Here is a 25,369-nt window from a genome sequence, read left to right on the forward strand (position 1 = left end):
AGAGTCCTGTAACTCTGTCTGCAAAATACAGTATATAATGACCAGTGTTGGGCAATTAATTATATAGTTACATCTTCAAAGTAACTGAGTTAAACAAAGTTTTTGCAGCTGTTTACCTAAAAATGCAGCCAAGGCGTCTTTTTAAATAAACATTTCAAACTATTTACAGAACAATCAGGTGTTTCTGCATCAAATTTGATGCCACACAAATTATTTGTGCCACTGCAAAACATAATTTCTGTCCACTATGAGATAAAGGAGAACATCACAAGTCTGATACCTGCAGGCCTGACAGCAGGAGATGTAACACTCAGCAGTCGCCTCATTGTTCTGACACACACAACAAAACTATTGACTACACTACACACTAACTACACAAGATTTGCGCTAAACGTCTCAAATCTCTCACATCTCGAAACACCGCCGTCACTCCTAAAACTTCCCCCCTTCATAAACAACTAAATGCCATGTTGCCATATAATTTTTGATTGGTCGACATGTTAAATTTTTCGACCAATAGGAAAAGGTGTGGGGTTTTTTGGTTTTGCTCACAGGTGGAGAGTGCTTTCCAGCGTTTTCCAAACATTGCATATATTTTTATCATAACTCTGGTTTTACGTGGCCGATCAAAACAATTTAAAAACTGGTATAAAGTCCACACTTTTTCCGTCAATTGTTTGTCTGTCCTGCTCACATCTCCAATGGTTGTACACGTTGTCATTAACGTGGCTTCACTCCACATCAGCCACGCCGCTTTGCTAGCTAAAACACTGGTGTCGGCACATAAGGACGCTGTCATAGCCTGTCAACAACGTTGATTAGCTGCGTATACCATTGGGCTATGGGATAAGGTGGCATCGTTCTAATCCCATATGGGAGCAGCCAGTCACTTACTAACATTGCAAAACAGAATTGTTAAAGTTTTCATTTTAATTTCAATTCAGGTTAGATCTTTTTTGTGTGCAGAGACCCAATTACGCACGCGCGGGGCTTAGAGGGAACATTGCTTGTGACTTAGTATTTCTTTTGTTGATAAGCCTGTGACCCGAGGCGCTGAGTAAAGTCTGGAAAATAGGACTATTTACTGCCTTCAAGGGGCATAGGAGACAACTCCCATGCATAAACTGTAGTTAAAAGATGGTTTAAGCTTCAAAGTCTGAAAAATGAATGGAAGGACCTTAAACCTGTATTCTTTTTAATGGCCTGCAGGGGGGGGCAAGCTAAGTCTATTATATTCCGGTGCCTCTATGGGAAAGGAAAAAGAAACTAAACATAGTATCTGGGTAATTCCACTAAGATTCTGATAGTGGAAGAAAAAAAAAAGAAAAGTGAAAAAAACTATTTAAGATACCCATGGAAGACAATTAGCTTATCTACTAGCGTCTGTTGACCCAGGCTTATATAATGGACCACGTACCCAGGGAGTCAAATACAGTCTAAGAGATGGTTGGTTTTTTTAAATTGTATCCAAGAGAATTGTATTTTTTATATAAGATGCACACATGTATAATAATAAAATGATATCACTTGTAGAATACAGTTTTCAATGATTCCTGATTCCTCTACACTGATGAGGTTAGTAGTCAGCTAACTAGTAGAAAAAAAATCAATAAAATGGACGGATGCCCTGTCGTTCTGAAAATTGTCATATTTATTCAACCAATTCAGGATAAATTGCAGTCAATACTTCTGTTTTAACATTATTATTGTCAACAAGAGGACAAAAAGGTTTTCTCTTCTGTGGGCAAATCCTAAAAGTGTTTTCCTGAGAGAAAATCTCCCTGAGCTCTACTTTTGTTTCAACTTTCATTTGGAAGCAGGACTGTGGTGCTGGCATGAGGCACTGAGAGGATTAAAAAGAGGAGGAGATTATCAAGGAGAGAGGAAGAAGAGGACAACAGGTGTGTGTGTGTGTGTGTGTGTGTGTGTGTGTGTGAAAACTTACAGTATAGTATTATCATTACATGAAAAAGCTCTGGCTGCCTCATTTTCAATATAAGGTACTTTAGAGCTTTTAATGAAATTGTATTGTGATGTTTACTTTCATCTTGCTCTCCATTTCAAACTATTCCATCTACATGTATGTACATGTTCCTGTGTGACGAAAAGAATAAAAAGCCTCATCAGCAAAACAAGTTGGCTCCACCAAACAGCTGTGCCCATGTGTCTGTAACTTGATGATCCATGAATGCTACTGACGCTGACTGAAATGCAGTCAAGTCTCCACTAAAAGGTTTTGTTTTTCAGTTCTATCACATCAAATATTTCATGAAGTGTCTTCCTGTTTTCCGCTGAAGCTAAAAAGTGTTTCCTAAAATGTGAAACTGTTGCTTCATTTTGTTCTGCTTTTTTGGTCATTTGAGGTTTTTCCTCAGAACCTTATGAATCCACCCATCTTCTGTGGCTTATCATGGTCCGGGTCATGGGCAGTGTTGGGTGAAACTTCTTTAGTAACATTATACATTACTGCATCACTGAAAAATGTAATGTGATTACAGTAATTCGTAATCACGTTACATTAGCCACAAGCATCTGCACAGACAGGGGGGGCTGTAGCTCAGGAGGCTGGACATCTACTAATTGGAAGGTTGGTGGTTCAATCCCTGGCTGCTCCGGCCTTAATGCCAAACACCCTTGGGCAAGACGCAAACCCCCAAGTTGCTCTCCAGTGAATCCATCTTGTGTGAATAGAAAGCACTTATGTGTGTATATATGAGTGAATGAGGCAAGTTGTATAAAGCACTCTCATTTACTGCACGCCAACCCAAAAACTCAAAATCTTACCAAGTATATTTGTCTAATTTCTAGTCAAAATATCTCATCACTCTTAAAATGTGACAATCAGCTACAGAGTAACATTTCAGTGAGATATAGAAAGCTGTGTTTAGACAGAATTCTGGAGAATTTTCACTTGTTCCTGTGACAAAGTGGCTGGGATTTCATTCATTTACCATTTGTCACTTACATATGTTGTTAATTTGTCTTGTGTTATCTTATAATGAATCATACTGCTTTAATGTAGACACTGCAGATGTAATCTTGGCTCTACATACCATCCCGGTCTGTTTGTGGTAGCATTGGTTACATTCATTACACCTGTGCAAATGTTCTTAAAGCTAAATGTCAGTTAATCATTAGTTGATTTGAATCTTTCATTTGTTCATGTAGTTTGGTTACACTTACCATTCTGTGTTCCTTTGCGCAGGTCCAGTATATAAAACAGGTGTATGAGAGGGGCCGCCCGAGTACTTCCTGGTTATATAGGGTGCAGAGATGGGCAGTAACGCGTTACTTGTAACGCGTTACTGTAATCTGATTACTTTTTTCAAGTAACGAGTAAAGTAAGGGATTACTATTGCAAAATCGGTAATTAGATTACCGTTACTTTCCCGTAGGAACGCTGCGTTACTGCGTTACTAAAACCGTGATTTTTTTTGCGAGAATGTCTCATGACAGTGACGTAAGCAAGTGCGACGTTGGTGACAGCAGCTGTGTGCAGATCAACAATGGATCACATATCGATTGTGGGAGAGAGTATGAGCGTGCAGCGTTTAAAGTGTGGAAGTACTGACCTTACTTTGAGTTTGATTCCATAAAAAGTGACAAAAACATTAGCGTCCATCGTGCGTGGGAAGAAAACTTCTTTTTACAGCGAAAAAAACCCCTAAACTTCCGAGCAAGCACCGAGTAGCTACGACGTGATGGGAAACTCACAGAGACACTCGCGCGGATTCTTCAACTGACCGCAGCACACCTACACCAGGGTAACCCTCCGCCTACCCTGCTCCTGCTTTACAGGTGAAAATAGAGCAAAAGGACCGCTGAGTCTTTGACTTTATTTATTTTCTGCTGTGTTTTACTTGCATCTGTTTGAAAGAGTGAGTGAAAACACAAAAAATATTTTATTTTATGTGCTGGAATGTGTAGAAAATAGGTTTAAATGTTAAACTAATTTATTCAAGTCAGAGAATGTTGCATATAATTAAATGTTTTGCTTGATGCATAAAGTTAAAAGATTAAAACTGATAAAACAAGTTAAAAAAAGAGACTTTTCCATTTGATTACATTTTGTATGATGGATTATGTAGAAAAAGTAGAATTGGGCTGAAAGATCTATCACTTTATCACCTCTTCAGGTTGTAAATCGTGTTTTTAAAAAGTAACTAAGTAACTAAGTAACTAAGTAATTAATTACTTTTGAAAATAAGTAATCAGTAAAGTAACGGGATTACTTTTTGGGGGGAGTAATCAGTAATTAATTACTGATTACTTTTTTCAAGTAACTTGACCAACACTGATAGGGTGTGACGTCAATGATCGAGTTAATTGGGTGTAACCAAATGAAGGGGTTTTTCTTTTGTGTAAAATTATTTATTTACTTTAAAATAACCTCATGAGTCGGATTGTGGGAAGAGACTGACTTTTCAAACTGTCAGTTGGGTAAATGAGTTTAAGTGGAAGAATGATTTTATTCCTGTTTCTTTGTCTAGACTGTGTTATTTGGTCTAACCTGTTTTCTCAATGGTAGGGATTAATAAGGGTTCAGCTGTGGGTGGAATTCTGTGTAAAGCAGGTGGGATTTTGACTTTTTGAGTGAAAAATTGTTGAATGGTGATGCCAGAAAACAAAGGACACTTAAAAGAAACTTGAACAGTCTGCTGATGCTTTCTTCCTATCACTTTCCTTGCTGCTTATGTTATGCTACCCCACAGTTCCAATGGCAGATTTCATTCCACTTATTTCAAGCAAAAATATCTCGTATTAAGTGGGAAAAAGTCTAAAAACAAGTTTGATGAGATATTTTGACTAGAAATTAGACAAAAATACTTGGTAGGATTTTGAGTTTTTGCAGTGTAGCCAAGAGCCGAGAATGATGTTAAAGCCCGACTGCATGCTGCCCAGCAGCCGGACCCTGATCCTCAACAGGTAAAAAAGACAGGGTCCATTTCCAACTGTGTGTTTTTTAAAAGCAGAATCACCATGGCGATCGCTTTGAAATCTCTTTGTGCTATATTTCATCTTTGCTTTGCCTTAACCCCGTTTGTGTTTATATGGAAATACTAAAGGGAAGATCCTATCCTATGAGTAATGTAGTAAGTAATGTAATGAGTAGTGTAACATCTTACTTGCTCTGGCAAGTAATTAAGTAATGTACTGTGTTGCCTTTAAGAAAACTAACAAGTCATGTGTCTAAACTACTTTTTTAAAGTAACGACTCCTACACTGGTTGTGGGGCTCACCAACATCAATCCCAAATACAAAATGTGACCATGAACTGCATTTCTCCATGTTTTACACCACAGCCAGATTTAATTCGGTGTTTTCTAAAATGAACATTTCAAAATTATTTTCAAAATTCTGATTAAGAAAGCAAAAGCTTAGAAAGACATGAAAGCAGAAGTGCATGAAAGAGCGTTTTGTAATTTCCAAACTCTTAATGAAAAATCTCATGACAAACCGAACAGCTTGTAATTGATGTATTTTATTGTGAGATGGGGAGTCATAAAAAATGAACAAAAAAGACAAAACAAAAACAATCACTATAAAAAAAGATGAGGGTGTTAAAGAGGGGGGGCATATAAAACTGGGTGCGGTCATGACACTGACATATAAAGTAACAAATTGGCACAAATAAAAACAAATAAGAACGTACGTCAAATATTATTTTGGCTTGGCAAAAAGGACAATTTGTGGGATTAAGGATCATCCTTCAATACAACAGAACACACTCATGCTATTAGACATACAATTAGTTTTCAAAAGTTCAGTAGCTTCATATTAGAAAGGGGAAAGAAAACTAAACTAACATGAGAATGGATGCAGAGGTCACAGGTTCCAATTTTCAGGCTTGCAGGGTGCGAGTTTCTTTTTTTCCCTAAGAAAAACATCACTTCATTTGTTCCAAAAACATACTTCAGTATGCCAGAGTCTGATTTTTCCAGGCTTGTAGTTATTTGCCATTGATTCTTTTTTTGTCCCATACTAAAATATATTATCGTATTAATACAAACTACAGTATTGTACACTACATAGTGTAATAAATAACCATAAAGAAATATAAAAAATAAGACACATAAATATAAAAGTTCTCTATGACTAAAGAGACATACCCAACTCGCTGGGGGTGGGGATAATACTGCCATTGCTGAAAACATACAGTACGCACACGGACACGGAACATAAAACAACGTAAGAGCAAAAAAATGAAAACAAATAAAAAAAATGAAATAAAAAATAATACTGACAGGTAAAACGATGTTGGATTAAACTCCTAGGATTCATATTTGCCTACATTTTGTTACCTGAAGAGACATCTGAGCATTTCATGGTGTGTTTAAACAAGTGCACTGAATAAGCTTCAGAAAGGCAGGACACAGTCAAAAATAAGAAAGTGTATTTCATCATCACCCATTTGAAAAACAAAATGTGCATTGCAATTTTTTTTCCGTTCGTTTCTCAGATTAGGTGAAAGCAAATTCTTTAAAATCTATAACACAGGAACACATTTTACGCTAAACTATACTCTCTCTGGTGCGGCCACCAGCCAAAGTTAACAGTATCCCGGCTTATCGGTTGATCTTGGACCCGGCAATACCTGATCATAGCTCCAACAGCAATATTCAGTGGCACTTTTGATATGCATGCTTCTCTTGTTCAGTTTGATCATTTTAATGTTATTTTTTTGCATAAGGCTCTGAGGGTGGGAGGGTGGGGCGGGGTTATAGGAAGGATGAGACAGTTTTCTACATCCGCTTTCTGCTCGCTCTGAACTTTAAATAATTTGTTTGACATTTTGAGCTTTATACTGTCTTGCTAGTAACTAAAATTAGCTTAGCTTAGCAATAAGCTAAGCTAATGGAAACAAAGGGAAATAGGTAGCCTGGCTCCGTCTAAAGGAGAGGGCGACGGATATTTGAGTGCTGCTTTATCAGCTTAAATGTAGAAGATATTGGGATACTTTTGATTTGTTTTTAAGAATTGCAGAAATTGAGGCCTTTTATATTTGGTGTCATTACATAGCTGTTAGCTGTTGCAGCACATGTAGCAGAGCAGCATTACAGATGAACAGGCTATCTCATAGATATTTAGTGAAAAACTTTCTTGAAAAGTTTAACATAAACAATTTCCCTTTTCAATATAACTCCAACATACTACATATACTTTGTATCTTTATATAGAACAACAGCCTTTTCTATAGGTGAACCTGGAAGTTAGCATTCCTTCAATAAAAAGCCAGTAAGATTTTTCCACTGGCTTTTGGATTATCGTGGAAAATCTCTGTGGAAACCTGAAAGATACGTAACATGATTTGTTAAGCAAAATCATCTCCACAAATTGTTCTAAAGTAAGGCTTTGCCATGACTTTGGCATCACCAATACTAAGCTGCTGAGTATTTCCCAGAAACTTCTGTAGCCTCATTTAGTCTCTCGTTAGCAAACGTCTGCTCTGGGACATGTAATAGCGTTTTCTAACATAGTTTACGATTGCACAATAAAATGTGACCATGTCTTATGTTAATCTTATAGAAGCTACGAAAGGTTATATAACTAAAGAAAAAACCCTGATCTTAAGACAGCAGAACCAGGAGAAGGAAATGCCAATTGAACTGCATTTAGGCCACAGTGAAGCATTTGCACAGGGGTAAACATGACTGTGTGCAGTTTTAGGGGTTTAAATTAATGATCTATAATGTGCTAGTAATTGTTCAGACGCTGCCAGGCTACCAATATGGCTAAGTGGTTTTGAGCTTTACACCAAATTGGTATCAAGAAAGAAAATATTTGCCCAACATGTCAAACAATTTTTGTTAAATGCTGATTTTAAAAAAAGAAGAAGAAAACAAAGTCTCGAAGGAACTAAATGCTGATGATATTTTCTTCATAAGGCTCATGATCCAATCAAAACTATAAAAAAAGAAAGAATTGTAACGCTAGCATCTGCTAGCATGATGGCATTGTATATCTAATGCGGTAATACTGAAGGGTAGACAACACAACTCAACTGCTCCATCAAAAGGTAAACCAAGCCACTTGTAGTGCACAGGATTTTTTCTTATTTTCCTTCCAACCTAACAAAATACTGACTTTTTTTGTTCATTGGCAATAAAAAGATATAGAAATATCTCCCGAACTGTACAGGTTTTAAAGGTTAAAATATGAGTGATAAAATTAGTAACACTGATAAAAAGAAATGACCCAAGGTGTTTTAGTAATAAAACATTATCTAAAACGTGTCGGCTCTAGCTTCCAAAGTCTGTATAATGCATGTCCTTCATTTGTTAAAATTCACGTTCGTCTTCGTCTTTTTCTTTTTCTAACAGCGAGAAACTGTTCTCCTGTGGAAAAGTCACTAGTATTTTTTCAGGCACACCTGGATTTCTACACAGTAGTGAACTGTCAGAGTGACCAGACATCATCTCGTGCGTTCTTCCTCTGCACACAGCGAGGAGGAGTCTGATTGTGTCTAGTAGAGGAGTCTGGTTCCTCGTTTAGTCTCCTTTCTCCCGTGGCGTCTGCTTCTCATCTTCACAAACCTCGTTCCTGTTTGTTTCGCTTTGACTCTCCTCTGCGACCTCTCCTCCTTCTCTTTCGCTCAGGCCACCTTCAGTTTCAGCTTCAGGGGAGCTTCCTTCAGTTTCCATCGCCTTCTCCTCCTCCACGTTGGTTTCTTCCTGAACGCTCCCGAGCCCATCCTCCTGTCCGGTGTCAGCCTCCTCTTCTCCTGTCTCGCTTTTTTCCTCCTCTCCTCCCTCTTCCACCGCTACTCTCTTCATTTCCTCCTCATTCCGCTCCTCTGGCTCGTCCTCCTCTTCCCCTCCTTCGTCCCCTATCTGCACCACCTGGATATCATCCATGTCCACCACGCCTTCCTCCTCCTCCTCCTCCTCGCTCTCCTCATCCTCTCTGGTGCTGCTCCCTCGCTCATCTGAGTCCAGCTGGGACGGGGCCAGGAGCTGTCTCTGTGCCCCGCTCAGGACCTCCATGTCGATCTGGGTCTCGCCGTCCTCCTCCGGGCTCTCCCGCCCTCCCGCTTGGCTCTGCGTCTCCTTCTTGCAGTAGGAGTAGCGGTGGTTCATGTGCTGGGAGTAGGAGCCCGAGTGGGAGAAACGCTTGCCACACTTGTCGCACTGGTACGGCTTCTCCCCCGAGTGGAGCCGCATATGTTCGATCAAGTGGTGTTTGTGTTTGAAGGCCTTGCTGCAGATGCCGCACTCGTGAGGTCGCTTCCCTGCAGAGAATAACAAAGCAAATAGATGTCAACACATCAAACATATTTATGCAAAGAGAAAATATTAACAATAAACATTCAGGGAGCAAATCCCCCATCATGCTGTCTGAAAGGTGCCAGTGCCAGAAAGCTGAAATCAGTATCTATCATCAGTGTATCCAAGGAGAACATTTCCAAACAATACAACAAAATCACAACGATTGTGCTTCAAAACTTTCAAGAAAACTTTATCCAGGCAGGGAGCAGCTAGTTTCACCTAGCATGAGATCATTTGGAGCCGAAAACTGTGGTCCCGAGCCAGGTATCAGAGTAATAAAGAAAAAAAACATCGAAAATGCCTCTGAGAGTGTTGACCTGAGCTTGGCCACAGAATCATCATCATGGAGCAATCCAAATCACTACCAGAGCTCGCCTCTTGCTTCACATGAGAAGCTGGCAGCGCAGAGGTGGGGAGTTGGCGGAAAGAAATTCTCAGACCTCTTCTGTGCATGTTGAGTAATACCTGCTGGAATGGAGGTGTCCACCCTTCTTTATGCTGTAGCTCAAAATCCCCCTTTTGCTCGCACTCTGACTCATCTTTCCCAGGACCCAACAGAGTGAGCGATGGTGAGACAAGTTCCGGTTCTGTTTTTCTGGCTGTGTTTGTGTGAAGGCCCTGGGAAACACGAATGTTTACCTGTGTGTTCGTATTTGTGCCTCAGGAGCGAGCTGCTCTTTTGGAAGATCTTGTCGCACAGGTCGCAGGCGTACATGCCGCTATCCGTCTTCTTCATCTTCTTCCTCGGAGGGCCCGAGTCTGAGTCGTTCTGCTCCTCGACTGTGGAAACACCCTCTGAACCCGTGTCTTGCCTGTCCTCCTGGGGAATATGAGAAATTAGACACACTTGTAGGAATGCATAGTTATGCTCAATCTGTTTGACAGCAAAAGACAATTGATGACTCAGAATACCAGTAAACTATGTGTCCTTTGTGGGATGTGGTACTGAATCATCCCCTGATCATAGGTTTTTACCAATCTTTTCCTAGAAACTCTGAACCTAGCAACCTATCCACTGCTGTAGTCAAACAGGCTGCTTGGCATGGCTAAGGAGCAAATATATATGCATAGGGCTCCTTTTTACAAGACAGGTCTATGCCAATCCACTTAACACAAAAGTATAATACAACAGCGATAAATCAATGCGGCAGGCAGAGGTGCGGCGCTTAAACAGATTCCAACAGATCAATAGAAGCTTTGCAGTAAAGTGCAGCCTCATGTCCTCTGGGTGACAGCCCAGGAAGATCACTCACACACCCAGGCATCTACATCCATCATTAGAGGCCCATTAGATGTCTGCACAATGAAGAACTATTAAGGGCTATCATTTTTACAAAGAGCCCAATTTTGACATTTCTATATATGACTTATTGATTTGATTTTGGATGGTTTCAGACTATCTATCAGGTGATGGTGGTTCTGAACAACAAGCCCGTACATGGATTGAATGTTTTGACTGATTGCTCCGAAAAAGATAAAAGCCAACTTGATTCCGATGCACTTGATTCTCAAAGTTGTTCATGGATTAAACCCTCAATCCTTTATATAACTCACATAATTGAAGGCAAACATATTTTCTGATAACTCAGGAAACTAATTAAGCTCTTTTGTAAGCATTAGAATTAAAGTGTTAATTATGAAAAATATGCTTAAAGGGAGCTATTCTGCTGAATAAAGGAGTGGCACCGGGATTAATCTGAACTGTAAATCATGCAAAACTGCTCTGTGAATAAAAACAAAGAGCTGGAAATGGGTGTAATAGTTTAGCTTTTTAAGCTAGCGATTAAACGATTAAGAGATGGGAAAATATGAAGCTACCACTAGCCTCTTAGCTTAGAGTACCATAAAGCCTTGAAAGGGGCGTGACAGCTGGCCTGGCTCTATCAAAAGGTAACATAACCCTTTCTGTCTCCTTTGGCACGTAAATAAAAGGTAACAGTTAATTAGTGTGTCCTATTAGCGATGAGTCAGAACCTTTGTTTTACATATTTACATAAGCTAGCAGATGGCTAGCTAGCTTCATATTTAGTGTGCAAATACGAGTAGCATCATTGTATCAGCTCTGCTGCTAATAAAATGAGGGGACATAAATGGTGCACACCTTGACTCCGTTGAGGTGGATGGTTTCGTGCGTTTCGGTCCCTGCGGGGCTGTTTGCTGTAGTGGTATAGGTGTAAGCCAGCTGGGGGATCAAGATAGTCTGTTTGTTGTTGGTGGCTAGTGCTCTTAGGCATTGCATTGTGGTGACGATGTCAAGAGATTTGGCACTTGGCTGGCTGGCGTACAGTGCGGTGGGGCAGGTGCCCATGGCTGAGAGTGGCAATGCCTCTTTCTTTGTGCAAGTTAAGTTTAGGGGTTCGTCCATGTTGGCGGAGCCAGAGGAAGGGGAGGGGTAAAGGCAGGTTTTATTGGCCGCTCTCTCTGCTTCATCTCTGGCTGGCTTCGGCAGCGATAGGTCTAGGGGTCCCTCGGTGCTCTGGGTTTTCTTCGCTGGGCCAGGACCTCCGGCTGTCAGATTTAGTGGCGAAGGGGAGGCCGGCGAGCTGTGAGTGCCGTTGATCTCTGCTGGGGTAGCTTCTGTTGGGCTGTCCTGGGTCACAGGAGGAATTATAGTGGCTTTGTCCTTCCCTGGGACCAGAGACACCACGCTGTTAGATTCACAAGTGTCCTCTTCCTCTGAGGGAGGTGTTGGGGCACCCAGAGATATCTGACCCTCCTGCATTTTTTCAAACCACTTCTTTACCACAGAGACCGGGAGGCTGACCGAGTCAGAGATCTTGGCCAGCTCATCCTTGGTGGGCTCTGCGTTTAAGGCAAAGTAGGCCTTGAGCAGTGACAGCAGGTTCTTGGGCTGGCTGCAGAGACCTCCGTCTGACAGCAGGGCAGCAACAGTAGAATCGGACCTATCCAGGCCTGCGCCATTCAGTTTGAGACAATCCTTCTTGCAGTGCTTTAGGGCGTGGAGTGCATCCAGCCCACCGGGACAGTTGTCACACAGGAGACAAGTCTTAGTGGTCTTCTCCTCTTTTTCTTTTGTCTCATTGGCCCTGTTGCCTCTGATAGTCAGATCTTCTGGGAGTTTCTGGGACTTGAACGTGTTGGTGGTGGTTTGAGCTGGTGACATAGGCTCTGGCTCTTTCTTTAGATTATGGGCTGTTAGCTGACCCTGGTTGGGGTCCAAATTGTAGTTGATAATGATTTTTGCATTTCCATCCTGACCCACTATTGGCAGACTGATGGCTGAGATGAGTTGCTGTTGTGGGGTGTGAAGCGTTCCAGTGGTTAGCCCCGAGTTCACCTGGCCTTTGGCATTGTTTTCTAGCACCTGACGGATGACATTACCATCCACCGCCACTTTGAGCGCATTCTGCAGGTCTGCCAGATTGATGCTGATGGGCGATACCAGCCCCACAGTGGGTAGGACCACAGCTTGCACTGTGCCCTGCAGAGGAGCTGCAGCTCCTCCGCCGAAAACGCCGCCATTCATGGCGGTCACAGTCGGGGACGATATCACTGTTGGCTTGTACTCGTAGTCTACAGGTTCTGTCTTGATCTGGTTTAGCGGCAGCTGCTCCTGCAGGGGCTTGCTGTGCTCCAGCTTCTCCCTAATCTGAGTGCGGAGGACCGAGGGTGGTGTTGAAAGTCCTGGTGACTGACCCTGGCTCTGGGTTTTGGCGTTTCCTAGGCGCGATCTGCCGTTAACTGAGATGACGCTGATGCACTTCTTACTGCTGATGTGGGAGCTATATGAGCCCGAGTGGGAGAAGCGCTTCTTGCAGTTGGAGCACTCATAGGGTTTCTCTCCTGGATAAAACCACAATGTGTACAAGGGAGAGAAAGAAAAGGGCGGTTGGGGGCAGGAGAAACAAATTTCCATTAGTGAATGAAGCTAAATGAGCAAGCTAGGCTATGAGCAGCACGACAGGAAAAAGCTCTAATGCATTTCAATGATGCTTAAACGCTGATGTAATAGCACCAGTGGGAAATGCCCTTCTCTAATTGCTGTCCCATAATGCCAAAAGAAACACAATTATTGCACATTAAGGAAGAGCACACAATGGACTGAAACATGATGAAGGATATCTAAATATGGGGAATTGGCTGAAACAGAAATAAAACATAAATATTGCTTCAGAGGAGACTCAAACATCTGCGGCCAACAGAGGCTCGCGAGGCGTACGCCCGCCCCGCTCACGTCCAAGCACACGCCCATCCACACGCCCATCCACAAACACACACACGCATACACAATACGCTGCCATGGAGACAGGAGTTGTCCACTCACCGCTGTGAATGCGTAGGTGCTCCTTCAGATGGTGCTTGTATTTAAATGCTTTGCCACATTCAGTGCACTTGAATTTACGATTGCCTCCCGACTGTGTGATGTGTCTCTGTCGGGAGAGGGGTGAGGCAGTGAGATATACAGTGGAAACGCAACCTTTGAACTGCGACTAATTCATGTCATTAATCAATGGAGGGCAAAAGTTCTTGTTTATTCATCCTGTTTGGAAGCTGCTAAGGAAACTAAGCTAAGATAAGCAGGGTCGATTTGAACAATCGCTACAGCGTTGTGCAAGCAGGTGTGCTACTGGAACAAATCATCTCTAATCGTTCTGTGAAAAAGAAATTGTCAGAAGTCAGTTTCTACCTGATCTCGTGCACTCTTGTGGACCGTCATGTGCCTCTCCAGCTGGGCGCGGTAGGCGAAGCTGTAGTTGCACTCGGGGCAGCTGAAGCTTTCCTCCGTCTTCTCGTGCCTGTACTTGATGTGCTCCTTCAGAGAGCTGTAGCGCTTGTAGCCCCGTGCACAGTACGGACAGGTGAGCAGCTGAGAGAATGAATCCGGAGTTCCTAGTGGAAAAGAAGGGCAGAGAGTGAGCAGGGGAAAGAAGAAGGGGTTAAAAACTCCTGATGTTACACGTGGCCTGCCACAGTGCGACTCCTGTGCTATTTAACCAATCCCTGAGGGATCCTCCCCCACAGGTAAACAGGACACAGGTACCCAAATGGATGATTAATCATCTATCCAAATGCCTGCCTGTCTTTGTAAACAAAACATATGTATACGACCACATTTTGAGACTTCATTTGCATTTCAGAAGCACTTGCAGCTTTCACTCCCTTCATATCTCATGATCCGATGTCCTGTTGCGCATTTGAAGCATTTCAAAAAACGCCCACGCACGCGGAGAAAAGTGAGCGTGGTAAACAACAGCCTCCCGTCTGGATCCAATCTGGTTAACACAGGGTCTCAGTTGGCCAGCTCCCACACAGGTAAAACATTACTTTGTTAACAGGTGATGTATTAAGTTTCCCCTGCGGGACAGGTGAGGGCCTCGAGATGGGAATGCACACACATTATCGCTCAGGTAGCTGTGAGTCAGAGCTCACACAGACGTGACAAATTTACTCAGGTGTTGCTTTTTCCTCCTCCTCTCACTATCCCTCCCTCCTTCCCTCCCTCTCACCTCCCTTTTTCTTTTTTTCCTCTCAGTGGTAGCAGGTAAAAGCCAAAAGCCCGGGAGTCATAAAGGCCCCAGTGTGCTGCACTTAACAAATAGCAGTGTGTGTAATGATGTCGGAAAGTGGCGCTAATGGGGTGGAGTTAACACCAGAGGTGATACAGTGAGCAGGTAGAGCTGTTTCCCCCCCGCCCCCCTGGGGCGAGTAATTACTGGGTGGGTTGCTGTAGCTTTGAGATCTAAGATGAAAAGTGTGTTTTAGAGCGAGCAATGCCCTGTACCATTCTCGTCGTGGATGCCGGTATCGGGAGTGCCCTGGCGCTGAGGCTCGTCGTCCGGGGCTTCTGGGTAGATGACGGCTGTGTCTCCCTGCTGGAGCATCTCCTCTACGAGGGCGTCTGTGCTCACATCATCCTCGCCATCCGAAACACAATCCTCCTTCACTGCGAGAGGACAAACATAGAGTGATTACAGCCTCAACTGCAGAAATGTTATTGATTACCTCGTTATTTTGACACCTTTTTTTCTATTGATGCACGCTGCACACATGAAACCTTAACCTTTGTATATGAGATGCAATAATCCATGGTGTCAAAAAGAGTGTCATGACTGAACTGAATCCCACAAGCCCAGAACGAGGCGTGCGGCGTTGAGGGGGAAAAACACAACATCCTGAATGCTACGCTTCACAATAGGATGAGAAACTAATTAACATCAAAGGCCAGAGGCTACTGTATGAACACCATGCTCTTTGTTAGAAGTGAATGGACAGCCTCTGTTCCCTATGTTAGGTAAGGCACTTGTAGAGACTGGACTGATAATTAGGTGATGAATCTTGTCCTAATGCATTGCAGCAGACAGACATTTCACGAGACCCAGCACACACAAACACACACACACACACACACATGGACGCACAAACACTGTGTTCTCTGAAGAGGCTTGGCCTTTAGACTGTGCTTAATATCCCAGCAAATGAGGTGCTGTATGTGGAAGCCGAGCGCCTTCCTTCTCCACATCACATGAGCCCGACTAGCTAGTAACGAGCACTAATGACCAAGCTGCGGTTATAGGAAGTGTAACCTGAGGACAGACTTGGGGATGCATGAAAGCTTCCTTCCTTCTTTCTATCTCTGCTCTCGCAGCGCTTCCTGGAGTGGCTGCCGGAACCAGGTATAGCATGTCAGCTATTAAACACAAGCATTATTCCTCAATGGATATTATGGATATGTTAGCGTGCCTGTGTGTGTCATTACAGAGAATAATTGGAATAGTGAGCTATGAGCTAAAAGCAAAGTCTACTGCGCTGGTGTTTACCAGGCAGATGTTTTATGGCTCGATTTAAGCTCTACCCCTGCTTAGTGCAGATTTGAGGATTGTGTTTTGTGAATTGTGAGCGTGCTGAACGACGGGGCCAGCTGTTTTCTCCTCAGAGACGGGAACAGGTGTAGCACTTCATGACTCGCCGACGCACAGTGAATACCAGCGCTCTTACGCACAGCCTCACTCCGGCTTCCTCTGGCGCACCTTAACAAAGCTGTGAAACAATATGAGGGCACTCATTTGTTGCTATGGTTATTAAAGACCGTTTGAAGAAAACCTCCCATCCTGGAATGAGCCCGTGGGAGATAATATGGAGAACGAGGCGGTCTGTTGATGAACGTGTGTGTGTGTGTGAAAGCACAAGCCAGCAGCAGGTGCTGAGAAAGTCTAATCGAGGAATTCTCAGCCCACACTAGGGGGCTGAAAACCCCCTGAATATCACTCAGCTTTTCTCCCATGACCTCAGCAGCAACAGTAACACCCCGTAGACATGTTTACCTCATTTTTCATAGCAGAAGAAATCATTTGGCATTTTGGGAAATGGCTTTCTGGCTAAGGGTTAGATGAGAAAATCAATATCTAGCATTTGCTCTGATGAGTTAAAAAAAAACGACCGTAGCAGAGGTAAGCTGAATTAACCACCTCCCACTCAGCAAAAAGCCATTCAAAAGACAACTCTGCCACACATCTGAACCACATTCAGATTAGTTGAAAAAGTTAAAGGTGAAAAGACAGAGAGAGGGAAGAGATCCTTTTCCATCTAAATTTGGTCACAGAGTTGAATCCCATCCTTCACTGCTTAAATCCAGTGAGCGTCACCGCAGTTGATCCTAACCAGGTGGACCAGTTTATCACACAGCTAACCCAGAGAGACACACAAATCATCAGCAGTCACATTCACACTTCCGCAAAGTCCAACAAGAGAAAGCACAGCACGAATAAATAACAGAGGAACAACTGTGAGTAAGTAGCAGACACGCCTCAAGTACATACACTGTACTTGCCATATATTCACAGTATGAAATCAGCCTGGTTTAAAAGTGGCCAAGTATCCAATTCTGAGCAAGACGTGTCTTGCTACAGGAAGATCAATCAATTATTTTATCTCGCACGATACATACTGGCCAATCCAGATAAGAAGACAGGCCTGTTTTTAAAAAAACATAACACATGTGATCTAACTCCACACTGTGAAGTTACAGAAAAGGAAGCTCATTTTTAGACATGCTTTTCAATGGTTTAAAAATATACCTCTCCTACATTTCATGTTTTAAACTTATCTCATCAACACTTTTTTTTTGGGTGGGTGGTAATATTTTAATTTCTCTACTGGAGCTAATGGGATCTAAACCCATCATTGGTTAAATATGGAACAGATCTGATGGGCAGATTTTATTCATTTCACTATTTCAGGGCTCGATAAAGGTCATGACGGGCTGAGCAAAATTAGCCCAGAAAGCAGCTTCCATGGACATCTGCTGCTTGGTGAGCTGCGTTTAACTGGCAGACACGAGAGTCGGTTGGAAGTGAAAGCTTCATATTTTAAAGTTATGCTGACGTGCAGAACATGTGTCACATGTGGCAAACTGATGATCCGACAGCAGATCAGCACTTTGCTACAGCAAGCTGGGTTTAGCTCCCATCTCACGCTTAAAGGCAACATCCAAACACACCTTTAGGCTACCAAAATGTTAAGCGTGTGTGTGAAGTAGAGTCCCAGTTGGGGGTGCGTGTTGGAAAGGTATGACGTGTTTCTCTCGGCTCTTTGCTAGGTACAGAGCCCGGCCAGAAGGGTTCGCGGGCTTTGCCGAGGCGGCTCCGTGTTATCAGGCTGCTCCCCTGCTATGAAACATCACACATAGGCCATTTATGTTGCTGACACAGGGATGTGAATGCACCGCTGCACAAGCGAGTTACAAAACAGCTGCAGAAACTCGGCCCCCGTGAGGTTGTAGCAGGATGTTCTGTTGCAGCTCCTGTCTAAAAAACTATTTATTGCACGGTGTAACCCAACTACAGCACATCTTAGAACAAAATCACCAGACCACCCACTCTCTCCTCTTCTCTTTCCCTCGCTCCCTTCTCTGCCCACATCTCTGCAACAAGATACAATGCTGTCCCATGATGCATTTCCTGCCCTGGCCAACCTTTGCCCCTGCTGCTTCCTGTGGTCGTGCGTCCAGACCCGTCTGCCGATTCTATCTCGGCTGGGCGATGCCTATCAGCAATCGGGATTCACACAGGCACTCGTTAGAAAAGATGTTCCACTTTATCTCCTGTCAGCAGGAGAAGGGATGTGAGGTATTTCCAAGTCCACAATGATTTACTTATCCTTGGCTTAGTGATATCAAACATTTGTGCTCTGAGTCTCTACTGAGCAATCCTTCCAACCCTCGGGGGTTTCTTCCTTTCTCGTGGCTCAGTTTTAACATCACATGATGTGAGGCACACAGGAACGCACTGTAGGTGTTGATGTGCGTCCATGAAGCCACAGAGAACCACAAAATGGAGTTTCAGCAAGCATCAAATATTGTCTCTGCATATTAAGCTAACAGTGAGGAAACAGGGAAGACTGTGTTTCCCCAGCCTTTCACTGCAGCCTCGCCATATCAAAGCTCTCCAGCTCCAGCCTACCTATTCTCTGAGATGTAATCACACTCCTCGAGTCATTAAATGTAAAGCAGAGGCCCTCCCAGGTCACCGCTCTCTTTACCTTTCCCTCCTCATGACTTAGTCAGCCTGTCCTTAGAGGACAGCAGACTGCAGTTTACTGCAACAATACTGCGCTGCTCCACAATCATTTAGGAGTGAATGAGTAATGACAGCGAGCAGGGCGACCCATGATACCGTATAATCAAGAGGAATGATTCCCAAGGACAGAAATGGTGAGGGAATGGATGAGGAGGTAAAAAAAGGAAAGTAGGGACGGTGCAGAAAAACAACATTTTTTTCCAGTTTGGAGCACAGCAGTCTCTGGAGAATGGGTGTCAAGGCTTTAATTTGAAGCAAACCGGGCTCTGCTGAGGAGAAGACTAGTGGGTGGTGGTCACTTTTTCAAGGCTTGCACCAGATACTCTGTTCTCAGGAGTGCAGGAGAGCTGAAGGGCCGAGAGCAAGGGTTTGTTTAAAGGACTGCGGCTTTCCCGTGTTTCATCAGTGCGATCCAGGGCGACAGCTAAGATGCTGCTTGATGTATGAGATGTGGGCTAGACAGAGCGTGTGTGTTTGTACATGACTGAAGGCAAAAGAAAATATGCCTGATCAGGCATAACTGTGGAGCACGGCCAGCTCACTGAGGTGTTTCAGTGTAACTCATGCTTTTGAAGTGTTTAATGTTCACAAGCCCGAGCCAAGACCAATGACATTATTCTTCCTCCAACTTTCCCCTGATGCGAGGAGCTACAGCTGGAGAGCAGTGATGAGAATGACAGCATCGTCTGGTGAATAGGTGGCTGCGGCGTGCACAGGTCTGTGGTGTGACTGTGCGACAAAAACTGAAGGCTGCTCACTGCAAAGGAATTAAAATACATTAAAAAATCACTGCACAGACTGAAAGTGATATGTTACTGGACATTTTCACTCTGCTAACCTGAGCTCTGGCTAAACTGAAGCCTCCTTTCTGTTTCACACATCACAGCCCAAAACGACCAAGTAGCACAACAGGCTAAAATGCTGAATATCTCATTACCTTCAGTTCTTGGCACAAGCCTGAAGCTCACAGCGCCACAAGTACGAATACAGATTTATGTGCGCATGCAGTGTGAGGTCAGCAGCACAGAGGCCTTGAGCCCAGGTTGAAACACCAACGTCCTTCAGCACCTGCAATTGTTGTTTAGTGTGGGTAGGAGGGGGGAGTGCTGTGACGTCAGCCCCTTCCTGTGGCGGTGAGCTGCCTCTGATGTCACTTCCGCGTGCTTTGAGGTAAAAAGAAGTTCACGGAGGCCCCGCCAATGCCCACCAGTGCCATAAAGCATTCCACTGACTCGGTGGGCCACAAGGTTATTTTTTTTCTGCTTGAAGGTCTCTCCCTCTGTTGGCATTGTCTTTGTTTAATATCATGCTTCCTGCCATAGCTGGATGTAGTACCTGTTTCCTCACACTCTGTTTCACAATGAGACAAAGCCTGGTACTTAACTGTGTGCAGATGTCAGCGAGGCCTTTCTTAACTTAGCCTACGGTCCATTTGCTGAGGTTAAAACAACAGCAAATGCATAAACAACCCCCAAAAAACAAGAAGCTTTTTCAGAAATAAGTGTGGCACGAACGCCAGTCAGAGGAGAAATGATAAAAATATAAATGTTCTGATAGTTGTTCATCTTCAGATACTGAACAAACCAGCATTTGTCTACAGACAGGTGTAGCAAATACTAAATCATGTTACGTTCGAATCTCAAAGCAGAAAATCAGATTACGCGAGCACTCGTTTGGAGCTTTTTCCTGGTGCAAAAACATCAACTGTGTTTCAGAAAGAGGCCAAGATAGCTGGTAGGCTTGCTTCACAACAACTGACAACACACTGCGCATCCTCACCTCGGTCCCAGCAGTGCTCCCTGGGGTGCTCATCTTCTGGCAGGGTGCTTTCGCAGTCGGCCCCGTCCGCCAGGCTGCCTTCCTCCTCCACGATGTGCAGCTTGTCCTCGTCGTCCGAGTCTGAGCCGGCTTCCACCACATTATTGTAGTTAGTGACTGGAAAAGAAGAAACAAGGGAAGACATCAGAATGACTGGGGTGCATGTTTTTGAGAAGCTGCTGGGGCGGTACGGAGATAATTGGAGATAAATGTTTGGTAATTGAACGGCTAACTTTGGGATCCAAACCCACAGCAGTATCACTTGTCATAGGCGGATTTTTCCTAAAACACTAATCTGTGGACTGTACGCTGAGCAGCTCCGTCTCCCGCTGTTCACCGAGTGAGCAGCAAGGCTTCAAAAAGCGACGGAGAGCAGCGGTTTACACTGTGAAAGGATGAACGTGAAGAGACCTTCGGTTGTTGTGATTTATTGTGAGTTTGTTGTGGCTGTCACAGTCTTAAAACTTCCATTATGTGCTGCTGACTGACTCCTAAGACCACAAAAAAATGTATCCACAACAATCCTAGAAGCTGCACACATTTGGCATTTGTATTTTTTTGATTAAGGTAATAAGAGGTGTGCTGTATGTGCGTTGTGTTTACGAGCGCTGAGTGTGCAAGGAGCCAGCGAGGTTAAATATATGTACTATGTCATTTAAATGTCAAAACTATTAAAGGGAATGGCTGAAGGAGGAGCAGGAGGAGGAGGGGGCAGGGAGTGGGAGCACCAGTTAAATAAACCCAACCCAATAACCCAGGCTAAATAGATTAGATGAAACTTAAAATGACCCCTACCGAGGGGGGGGGGGTGTTGTTAAAGCCAGAGAGAATAAAACCACACGGAGTGAACGAGGGGCCGTTAAAAATAATGCCGGAGACGTTTTTGATGCTCGGTGCAGTAAAATGTGAGCGATCTGAATCCAACGGTGAAGACAAACTTCTGAACAACAGGCTCCGTGCAGCAGAGGAACAGAGAACATTCACACTTGCACACACACGCACAGGCACACTAAAGCAGTGTGTGAGATCATTAGATTTCATGCTGAAGTGGTGTGTGTGCTGTGTGGGAGTCGGTGTGACCTGCTCGGGCTGAAGGAGCCAGGAGACATCGAGACAGCCAGCCTACAGAGAGGGTTATTACGGGGAGTAAATTTTCCTGACCGACTGTCTGTTTCACATTTGTGTGTGTGTGTGTGCGAGCGCTGGCTGTGTGCTCCCGTGTCTTCTTTTCATTTCCACCATCTCTCAATTCCACCTGTGCTACTTCCACCCACTCTCCGTCCATTCCTCCCCTCCTCCTCCATCCCTCTGTTCCACAGAGAGAGCTACAGATCCTCTCGGAGGCCAAATCAATTCTCCAGCGAGAGCAGCCCCGTCAGCAGAGGGCCCGGGCTGCGGCGCTCAAACTAGCTCTCTGGCTACTTTATCTCACATCACACAACGCGCTCTATCACACGCACACACCACCTGCATTCACTCACAGAATATGCACTGAGTACAAAGCACCTGAACAGTTTTTTCCCTTCACTCTCCCCATCCCCACTCGCCCACCTCTTTCTGAAGTGGCTGCAAATTTGTCAGGAGGAGGCGTATCTGGGAGAATCGTGAGCCTCTGGTTCAATCAATGAGAATTGTTTCAGCGAGGTCGCTCTCCTTCTGTCTTTTGCGTCGTGCGGGTCATTTACAACTGGTTCGTATTCACTCAGTAACTGTGCAAAAGGCCGAGGGGGGCGGCGAGGGATGAAAGGCGGTTGAGGAGGGAGAGGAGCTGTTATTCTGCGAGTCGTTGCGCGGGGTCATCGCTGCTGTGCCGCAGCTGTGAAATCCAATCGGGGTTCATCAGGAGAACTATTTCACTCACAACCTCTTTCCTCTTTCTCTGAGAAAAAGAGTAGGTTCTCTTTTTCTTTATCGTGATGTGAGCGCCACACAAGAGATACATTCGGCAGGGTGTTGCACATCCTTTGGCTCCGCTATCCAGGATACATCCTGCAATCTATTTAAAGACCTTGACAGGCAAGAACAATTGAAGCCACAAAGCTGGGATCCCATTCAAATAAAGCTATAATTAATTAGCTTGATGTCGCGTTGCTATGTATGAACTGCTCTGCATCGGTTCTTCTTGCTTGTCTGCCTAACAATGCCAAACTCTCTCTCTGCTGTAAGAGCGACCCAGCCGGGGATTGTCCGCTCAGGGTGCAGCACTTCATTGTGAAACAGAAGCTGCTTTGGGATGAGTCTGAGAGGCTGTGGGGCCACAGCCACTCAGGTGTGGAGCTGAGGTCAGCGATTACAAAGCCAACGCGCTCCGCCAGGCAGTGTCAAAAGAAAATGATCAACTATAAAGCTGTAGAGAGAAAATCAATGTGCTGGCGTGTGCAGATGGGGAGGTGGCAGTGAGCAGGACAATAAAAGCAGCAAAGTACAGCAAATGGGGTGAGAGATAGAAGTAGTGGATCGCGGGTGCCCGTGTGTGTCTGTGTGATAGAAGAGTTGAACAGACAGGGCCCTTCCTGTGCCAAATGGTTGGCGGTGTTGAAACAAAAGTGTGTGTTCCAACAGGAGATGTAACACCTAGCATCAACAAAGGCTGCGGTCCCTTCTGGCTGACCAGGCTGAGCGTTTGGACAGCTGGCTTCATTAGCGCTAGCATGCTAGCACACAACAGGAGGATGACTCCTACGCATCTGAGAGAGAAAAAGTGCCGGTAGGTGGAGGAGGTGAGGAGCTTTACTTCTTCAACTATGCTTATTCTAGGTTTCAATGTGTGGAACACCTGAGAAAATAACAGCCTTTAAGTGTGGCTTAGGCCTGAAGATGCACCAGAACTCCTCCGTGTGGATCACAGCACTCCATGGTACCTCGCGTCTCCTGCAAGAAGCTCTCTTTAACACGCTACAGATGCAGGCTGTCGTTGAATGCTTTAGTAAAAGACTAAAGCCACAGTTGCTCGAGTTTCTCCACCCTCGCCATCACTCGCCACCCTCCTTCCCCATTTGCAAAGTTCCCAGAGTCTTTTGAAAGACAGTGCCAGGCAGTCTGTGTCAGCCACACTTAAATAAGCCTGCCGGAGAGAGAGAGGGGCCTGTCTTGTTATGACACCTGCCAGGCTGTATCAATTACTGGCAAAGAACCGATGACTGGGTGGGTTACTCCCAAAACAGGTCCGGCGATCACCTTGGCAGACGTGTTGTCACTGATCTTTCAGCGGCACGGAACACTGAGTGCCATGTGTCCCCGAATGCAGGTTCACTTTTGTTGGTCCTGCACGAGTACTTAGTGTCCTGTAATTGTGTAAACACACCGGCTCTTATTCTAAGCTCTCGCTATTTAAACCTGGCCTGATTGATGAACAAGAGGGAGGAGTGCTTGGTGCAGTTTATGCTCTGCCACACTGAGGTGTGTCAGAAAGGAATGGCACTATCTCAGCTCAGCCTTGTTGGGAGGTTGCTATCTCTGTGCTCTAGGGCCCTGAAGGTGTGAGTGACTGGCTTAAAAAGTGAGCTTTGGATTTGGACACAGTGACACAGACAGTCTTTGAACAAACATTCATTAACTACGAGGATATCCGTAAGGAACCTATAACTCATCGTTGCTGACTGACAGCCTCGTGTACTAGAATGTGTAGGAGCTATGTCTGGAATGTCCAACCAAAACACTTTTCTCAGAGTTTGTCTCTTAAAGAGACAGATCAAAGGGTGTGTTCTCTGGCTGCTGCTAATTTCAGTCAACTGACTGACACATATTGTGAGGTCTGCTGTAGTTCTGCTCACGATTAGACAGATTGACTCACAGCGAGCACCGGCAACTCTTTGTCTGCCCTTCTACCTCTCTTCTATCTCTATATTTAGCTTTAGTACAGGCTCCCTCATTGAGGTACGCCACTTATCTCATTTGGAGCTCAGGGCCAGGCAGGCAGCGGTGAAGCTACCACAGGCATCCTCAAAGAGGACAGGCTCTGCCGTCACTGAGTCTGCCCTTGTGGCTCTGCAATGCCATTTTCTCAGGGAAGGCAACCACTACAAAAAAACCCCAGCTCGAACCAAAGTAAAACAAAGCCGTGCCATTCAAAACCTCAAGAATGCCGTCTCAAGGTGAGGCGCCTCATTCAGTGCTGAGGTAAACGCTGCTGGTTTTGTTAAAACAACAGCCGTCCTCCCACAGAGTCAGGAAGGTCAACTCAAGTGGCGATAACAAAACAAAAGAAATGGGGATTTTTATGGTAAGCTTGCTCACAGGCTGCAGGTCGACAGAGGCTGACCTGAACTGCTTGGTTTGAGAGATATAACTGTGAATAACACAAAACAGAATCCCTTCGCGCCACCTAGTTAGCTGTAGAGGACGTTTAAGTCTCAGAAGACTGTTTTTCCCAGCAAGTTTGCGACTGGCTTGTTCCTCCACAGATGCAGCACAACATGCAGCTCCAAAAACTCCCCAAATGACTCTTACTCACCGTTCCAAGCAAGGCTGGGAAGGCCAAAAAAACAGAAGCACTAGTACGGGCCAAAGTTAAGAATAGCAGTCCTGAGAATTAGTCACTTTTAACGCAGTTCTGTATTTACTTGCTATGACTGCTAGAAATGAAAAATATTCCCGTTCATTAACACATATGAGACTGCAGCATCTGTCAAAGCACTCCAACAACTTGTGGAGCAGAGCGCTTCACTGGAATCTCTTTAGAGGTGAGCTGGAAGACAATGGGCTTTTGTCTTCCTAATGACACTGATCAAGGTTTTAGCACGTGAGCTA

At 44.4% G+C, this 25,369-nt stretch overlaps 1 protein-coding gene across 3 annotated transcripts in view; it reads right to left on the reverse strand.

Annotated features, from left to right (window-relative positions):
* Window positions 1–5,462: 5,462 nt before the first annotated feature.
* Window positions 5,463–25,369, reverse strand: part of zeb1b (zinc finger E-box binding homeobox 1b) — a 48,893-nt gene continuing 28,986 nt past the window's right edge. For 2 of the 3 annotated variants that reach the window (XM_004572278.4, XM_076887916.1), the window contains exons 2-8: window positions 20,582–20,737; window positions 15,010–15,171; window positions 13,915–14,117; window positions 13,552–13,657; window positions 11,368–13,070; window positions 9,906–10,086; window positions 5,463–9,229 (exon numbers count right to left, since the gene is read on the reverse strand). In XM_004572278.4, coding sequence (XP_004572335.1) covers window positions 8,490–9,229; window positions 9,906–10,086; window positions 11,368–13,070; window positions 13,552–13,657; window positions 13,915–14,117; window positions 15,010–15,171; window positions 20,582–20,737 — 3,251 coding nt within the window. In that variant the 3' untranslated portion in view covers window positions 5,463–8,489. The remainder of the gene's footprint in view (window positions 9,230–9,905; window positions 10,087–11,367; window positions 13,071–13,551; window positions 13,658–13,914; window positions 14,118–15,009; window positions 15,172–20,581; window positions 20,738–25,369) is intronic. The other variant, XM_004572279.4, reaches the window with a different exon arrangement.

The sequence above is a fragment of the Maylandia zebra genome, linkage group LG9, assembly GCF_041146795.1.
Source record: "Maylandia zebra isolate NMK-2024a linkage group LG9, Mzebra_GT3a, whole genome shotgun sequence".
NCBI lineage: Eukaryota > Metazoa > Chordata > Actinopteri > Cichliformes > Cichlidae > Maylandia > Maylandia zebra.